General features: G+C 38.3%; 1 protein-coding gene across 1 annotated transcript in view; it reads right to left on the bottom strand.

Annotated features, from left to right (window-relative positions):
• Nucleotides 1-273: 273 nt before the first annotated feature.
• The window catches only part of COL28A1 (collagen type XXVIII alpha 1 chain), a 177,412-nt gene continuing 170,005 nt past the window's right edge, over nt 274-7,680 (bottom strand). The window contains exons 34-36 of the mRNA XM_040471592.1: nt 4,954-5,146; nt 2,314-2,486; nt 274-993 (exon numbers count right to left, since the gene is read on the bottom strand). Coding sequence (XP_040327526.1) covers nt 2,314-2,486; nt 4,954-5,146 — 366 coding nt within the window. The 3' untranslated portion in view covers nt 274-993. The remainder of the gene's footprint in view (nt 994-2,313; nt 2,487-4,953; nt 5,147-7,680) is intronic.

The following is a 7,680-nucleotide window of genomic DNA, read 5'->3' as shown; positions in this document are numbered from 1 at the left end:
CTTTTAGCAAAACAGAGAAGTCTGACAATACTAAGTGTTGACAAGATTATCAAACAGTGGAAACTTTTATACACAACTGGTGGGAATTTATAATGAATTGGTTCAAAACACTTTGGGGGAAAAATTGGTATAATATACTATTTTTGAATATTTATATGTCCTGGAACCCAACAACTCCATCCTTATACCCAGTATATACCCTAGAAAAACACTGGTACCCATACACCCAAAACTACATAAGAGCATTTGTAGCAACACTGATGGAACAGGGGGAAAAATTAAATGGAAACAGTTTAATCATAGACAAAGCAATGGTTAAACATATTTTGTGATATATGCCCACAGATATGATGCAACTTTGAACGTAAATGGACATCTATGAATTATAATATATTAACACACCAAGTTGCAAAGAATTACATATTATGAAACAAATGTTCCAAAGCTCAAAAAACCTAAATAATAAGTTACTTAGGAATACATTTAGATATGGTAAAACATATAGATTAATGATTATATTGAATGAAAACAGCAAGTTGCAGAAGACTAGAACATGACTCCATTTTTATAAAGCTCTAAAATAAGCAAGACTATGTATTGTGCAGAGCTACAAAAAAAAAAAAAAAGATTTTACATGTAAAATTACCTATAAAAACCTGATAGAAAAGTGAAGTGGTAAACACAAAATTCAAGATGAGTTATCCCTGGCAGGGAACAAGGAGCTGGGATTGCAGAAGGGAACACAGGAAGCTCCAACAGAATTGATTATGTCTGGTTCATTGTCTGTATGATATGTTCACTGATGTTCATCTTGTTATAGTGTTTGGTAACTTACAAGTATATCGTATGTATTCTTTTGTGGTCTCAAATATTACATAATAAAAATATAATTAAACCACACAAAATTGTTTTTGTTAAGATGGCTATTCTTCCAGCTTCCTCTTCCTGGACTGCCCTTTTTTGTATCTCCAAACTTGAATGAGGGTCACAGGCCTGAAAGAAGAAAAAAGTGTAGTTGTAAGATGATATATAAAAATGCCGTCTAAGCACAGCTCAGAACTAATGATCTTCCCGGGCTGGATGTCGCAAAATTATTACAAAAGTGACAGAGCCAATTCTCTGTTACTCTGTTGGGTCGTATTTCAGTTTAGTGGCTCAGTTTTCAGAATAAGTCTTGCCTTTAAAATACCCTGTTCCGGAGCCGTTATGGTCTTCAGCGAGTCCCTGGCTATCAAGTGCTTTCTCATTCTGCCCCTGAAAACTGAGTGACTCATTTACATATTTTAAAGGAAGGGTGAAAAGAGTTTCTTTGTTTAAATTACAACTTTTGTCTTAAATATAGTTTTGTTTTTTTACCTTTGTTACCAAACATGTTAGAGGAGTGAGAAGTGACAATTGTTAATAAATTTGAGTTAAGCAGTTTTCTTTTTTTTTTTTTAATTTTTTACCGTTTATTCACTTTTGAGAGACAGAGACAGAGCACAAGTGGGGGAGGGGAAGAGAGAGAGGGAGACACAGGATCTAAAGCAGACTCCAGGTTCTGAGCTCTTGGCACAGAGCCCGATGCGGGGCTCGAACTCATGAATCACAAGATCATGCCTGAGCCAAAGTCAGATGTTTAACCAACTGAGCCACCCAGGCACCCCTGAATTTTCATTCAGATTGGTTTCTCAATCACTTTCAGGGCTAGGGAGGCAAAAATCTAAGTACCCTCAGCACCTCACTCCTATCCCAGTACCTCTCATCTCCCATAATCACCATCTTGCTGGGTTTCCCCCAAGCAGGATGTCTTTCTGATCTCGCCACATGCTATGCACAGACACACTCCCATCCCTTCTGATTCCCAGACTCAAATCTTTTCTACCACTTCCCTTTTGCTATAGACAGGGCTGTAAGGGGGTTGGGCACTGAGACCAGTGAGATGTACTGGGTGGGTGCTGGGGACATTGGGAGGTTGGGCCAGGTGTTTAATCTGACATAATTCATATCAGAACTACATTGCCGGCTGTGATGTAGTGATAGCCTGTGTCTTGAGGTTACACATCCCTGACTCAAATCCCCAGCTCTGCCACTTTTTAGCTGGGTAACCGTCCAGTGGTCCTTGAACTTTTCAGAGCCTCAGTTTCTTTGCCTATAAAAGTAGTTAATACCTACATCCTAGGGGTGGTTGTAAGGACTCACCTATGCTTGTGAATTTTAAGTACTCAGTAGGTACTCAGGTGTGGTGTTTTATTTGTATTGGGTGAATGTGTTGAAATATAGAAGCTCTTTCTAGGTGTGCAGACTACACTCATTAGAGGTTGATTCACTTACTCATCCTTGAATGCAGATTTCTTGACACTCGTTTTCACTGTTGAATCTATTTCCTGAGCCATTACAGCCACTGAACCAAAAGCGGGCACAGGAGTTCACCTGTTTGTCATAATACCATCGAACTACATATTCGCCACAGTCTCCCGGCTTTAGGGGTTCCAAGCATCTAGGATCTAGAGTCAGAAAAGGATACCATGTTATTATAGGCTTTTTTCCCCCTGAAAAGATGAAAAGAGAAAGCTTTGTAAAGTTTATTCTCCATGCACAGAAACACATCAAGGAAGAAAATATGGTTCCAAGTTAAAGGCGTGTTCCCTGATACCTAAAATATTTCCTCCAGCACCTGAAACTCCACTATTGGATACTCCTTTGATCTTCATGCAACCTCATTAAAAATGCATATTTCCCTGAAAACATAACCCCGTGAGCCTTCATTGGCTAACACTCTTGCAGGGATTAGTTGGCAAGAGAAAAACAGGAGTTCTTCATTTACTTTGGACTTGATCTAAAATCAGATTAACATTTGGAATAAAGAGGATCTCAGCCTTCTGTACACATTCCCTCTAGAAAGTGCCACTTGTGATCCCATGTAATTGTGCCCACTAGAAAAGGAAAATCCTTGGGGTGTCTGGGTGGTTTGGTCAGTTAAGTGCCCGCCTCTTGGTTCAGGCTCGGGTTATGATCTCATGGATTGTGGGATAGAGTGTCAGCACAGAGCCTGCTTGGGATTCTCTCTCTCCCTTTTTTTCTGCCCCTCCCCTGCTCTTGCACACACAGGCACCCTTTCTCCCTCTCTCTCAAGATAAATAAATGTAAAATGAAAATAATAAATAAAATAATAAAAATAACAAATGAAATAATAAATGAAAATAAAATAAGTTACCACAAAATAAATAAATAAAATGAAGGGCTCTCTTTATATCACAGGTTTCTCTTAAGAAGAGTAGTTCTTGGGGCACCCAGGTGGCTCAGTGGGTTAAGCATTCGACTTCAGCTCAGGTCATAATCTTACAGTGCATGAGTTTGAGCTCTGCATTGTGCTGTCTGCTGTCAACACAGAGCCTGCTTCCAGATCCTCTGTCTCCCTCTCTCTCTGCCCCTCCCCTTCTCTCTCTCTCTCTCTCTCTCTCTCTCTCTCAAAAATAAATAAATATTTTAAAAGTTTTTAAAATAAGTAAAAAGAATAGTTCTTGACAATAAAATCATGACCTTTTAATGTCTATTTGCAAATAAGTCTCAGAAACACTTCCATTGTAAAGAGGAAAAAAAGAGAAAGGAGAACTACAATAGGAAACCCATTCATTAAATCTCTATTTCATGGTACTCCTTAGTGTCTTGATTAGTATTCCTTACAGAGGAAGTGATTCCAAGGTGAGAAAACCCACAAAAACCAAGTAGGTACTTACTGCCTGAGACTTGTGTTCTGTGAGACAGTTTATATGCCATAAGCTTCATTTCTCAATTGTAAAACAAGTCCTTTCTCCATCTCCCGTAATCATTTCCCCGGATATAGAGCATGTCTGTATTCCTTTATTTTCTAAAACTAACTTTCAAATCTCCTTCTCCTATGAAGACTCCTTAGACCGAATGGAAAGGAGTAGACTTTCACTATCTCCACTGTTAAAAACAGTAACTAAGTAAGGTATACTGTGTAACTTGTCAAACCAATCTAAAGTTCTTTTGGGCAAAGATGTTGTCTCTCTTGCATGTTCTTCAGAAACTATGTATATAATGATTAATTTCTATAGATACTAACTCCACAGAAAATATGTTGATGAGTTGGAATCTAGGTTCTAGCTTTTTTCTCTTCTATAATCTAGGAGTCAAAAATTCAAATGTCTACATGAGTCAAGGCCACATGTAAGACAATAGGGAGTGGTAGGGGCCATGGCAAAATGAGAACACAATCATCTGTAAAGGCATTTAAATTTATTTATTTTTTTATGTGTATTTATTTTTTTAGAGAGAGAGTGAGCAAGGGGCAGAGAGAGAGAGAGAGAGAGAGAGAGAGAGAAATCCTAAGCAGGCTCCACACTGTCAGCACAGAGCCGACATGGGGCTCAAACCCACGAACTGGGAGATCATGACCTGACCTGAAACCAAGAGTCAGATGCTTAACTGAGCTGCCCAGGTACCCTTGTAAAGGCATTTAAATAAAACAAGCAGACAAACAAACAAAAAACAATAAACATGGGGCACCTGGGTGGTTCACTTGGTTAAGTGTCTGACTTTGGCTCAGTTTCATGATCTCACAGCTCGTGAGGTCAAGCCCTGCTCGGTGGTGACAGCTTGGAGCCTGGAGCGTGCTTTGGAATCTCTGTCTCCCTCTCTCTGCCCCTCCCCTGCTTGTGTGCGCTCTCTCTCTCTCTCTCTCTCTCTCTCTCTCTCAAAAATAAGTAAACATTAAAAAAACTCCTAAATCTCTAAAAAACTAAACATTATAAGAGCTTTAAAATTTTCTTATTGCACAAATTTGTCCTAATGACCATTCTATTTTCTTATTCTACCTATAATAAAATGAAAAGTGTCTTTTGTCCTACCTGAGTCAACACATGATATTTCTGAATGAGATTTCAGAGACACACCCTTTCTGTGCCTTGACATTGTAGATGCAGCAGCTGATTGCCAGGTATCTCTTACCTTGGTGCGCCAACTTTTCTGGCTTTAAGTTCAAAATGGGACTTGGAATTCTTGTTTCCAGACCCTCTGCCCCCTCCTCAGGGAGGCTGAGCAATGGCTCCTGGGTGGTAGCAGCCTCAGGTGAAGGAGTGGTGGTCAGGCCATCAGTCCAGTTAGGCTCTTGCTCTTTGTCCTGGGCTCCAGAGACAGTGACCTACACACAAAAAAATTCACGTTTCTAGTTTGGGGAAATATTTCAGGAAAACCTCAGCATTGCTTCTTCTCCCCAACTCTCCAATATTATTTCAATAAAAGCTCAGGGAATGATGCCCCTCTTCTGTGTCATGCATCCCAGAGTACCTAAGTTATGGACTTCCCTTCTGCCAGGCACAGATGTCTCTGTGCTTGGCCTTCCGGAGAGATCCACATTCAGAGTATGAAAGGTATGGGCTTGGGAGAAGTCGATCTCCATTCTTTTCATACTCACTGTCATAAGGAGGGGAAATAACCACTAGTTTCTTTGATCTTGCCTTTTTAACGGACTTTTCCATTTCTTAAACACTAGAGAAATTAATAATATATTCCAAAATATCTACAACAAACCCTCAAATGATTTTGGGATTGGGAATTGGATGGCAGAGGACAATCATGCAGGTGAAATAAAAATAGTAGCAATTGCTTTCTGTCTCATCCTGTTATCTGGACCCCAACAAATGCCCAATGCTGCAGGATGCTCAGCTTCTAAGAAGTTCTAAAAATGTTTGTTAGTGAAGGAACAAAGGAACATAATGTCAAAAGCAAGTTTTCTGGACTCAAGTTTCCAAGTTCTGTCTGAATTTATGATATGTAATGAGACAAGGCAAAAAAGGTATTTTGTTTCGAAAAAAAAAGTCATGTCAGATATTGTTGACAAGGTCAGTCTTTTATGGGACCAATTAAGTTCTTTTACTTCTTTTCCCTTGGACCCCAGCTACAGGGAATTGAGTCAATCATTTATCTTGGTCTTAGCACGGTATGGTCACTTATCCTTGCAAGGCACTCTTTTTGTTTTCTTTTTGTTTATTTATTTAAATAGGCAAATCGAACTAAGTAAAGTCATTTTTTGATGTTTTCTTACCTGTGTTTCCTATCATCCTGGGATCAGAGCCAGCTGTTATCATTAGCTGCTCTCTGCTGTCTAAACTATAGATACACACACACACACACACACACACACACACAGAACACACACACACACACACACACACACACACACACACGGAAGGACTAATCAGTTCTATTACTCATTGTGTATATTTTTACAATGATTAAAGTACTACCAGGTAAATCAAAGCAGACATTTCCATTGGGACTGATGTAGTCATAAGCCCAATATAAAGAGCACTCAATTCAAATACAATTATGGTATGTCACTAGCCCCAAAACACAACTTTTGGGACAAATGGAGGTAAAACGATGGGTCACTTGGCCTTCCTCCTTCTTTGAGAATGGTCTTGTGTGTACAATATATCGATTTGAATGTGAAATTTTGTTGTCATCATTGAACTACAGAATTTTAAGGCTAAAGGAAAATTCTGTGAATACTTCATTTTCTATAGGGGAACCTAAACTTCCAAATGAATAAAGAGCCTCCCCCAAATCATTGGTAAGCTGGTGATAAAATCTGAGAAATGCCTGTTTCAAGAAAGAAATCCTATGTTTTGGTTTTGTTTTGTTTGCACATATTTTGTTAAGGAAAAAATAACTTAAAAGCTTGACTAAGGAGTAGTTTATCAAACGTAAAAAAGCCAATAGGCAGTAGGCTACACTTCAGATCTACTATCTGTCAGGTGAGAAGTTTCCTTTGAAGAAGTGCACTGGGCAGCAGTTTTCTTAAAGGAACTAACTCGGCCTTTAAATCATTCCCTTGTTCAAGCCTTAGGGCCTCATAAGTTACTCTTTACCTCTTGTAAGTGTAGGAGTGTGTATTTTCTTTCTCAGTCACAGCATCATTTGGGAATTTTGACTGCTAGAGCATTATACCTCAGGTTCTAGAGCAAATGGAATTAATATTTTTTCATCAGTGAGAATTATTTTCCCTTTTGGTTCCATGAGATTTCAGATTATTTAAACAAATGCATCATTATTATGGTTTGTCATTTTTATAATTTTCTTATTATAAAAACAAACACAGTCATTGAAGGGAATTTAGAGAATATGGACAAGCAACAAGAAGAAAATAAAAATCACAAGGGATTCCACCTCCCAGAAATAATCATCAATGATATTCAGGTGTATTTTTACCTCAATCTTTTTCCTCTGTGCATTTATTTTAACAAATAAAAAACATTGGAGTGTTAACAGGTTTTCTATGTTCCTTTTTTGAACTTATTATATTACTGTGGCCCTAAAATACCATTTAATTATATTACTACCTTTAAATATACAATGACAATACTTTTTAAACATTTAATTTATTTGCTTTTTTTTTTTTTTCTGTTGGAAACCACATGCTGATTGCTGGATCTAAGAACACACATATTTGAGGCTTATGAGACAGTCTTCTCCAGAAAAGTCTTATAATTTGCATTCTCACTAGTGAGTGTTTTTTCTTAAATGATCACCATTTCCTAGCTATTATGACTGAAAAAAGATGTAATTACTAGTTTGATAGGTGAAAAATTCTTCAACTGTTCTCCACAGCCCTGCCACACTGTCTCCTACACACACACACACACACACACACACACACACACACACACACACACA

Source organism: Herpailurus yagouaroundi, unplaced genomic scaffold, assembly GCF_014898765.1.
Source record: "Herpailurus yagouaroundi ecotype Mexico unplaced genomic scaffold, PumYag 100, whole genome shotgun sequence".
NCBI classification, from domain to species: Eukaryota; Metazoa; Chordata; class Mammalia; order Carnivora; family Felidae; genus Herpailurus; species Herpailurus yagouaroundi.
The sequence above is the reverse complement of the archived record's forward strand: the minus strand, read 5'-3'. Positions and strand labels throughout refer to the sequence as shown.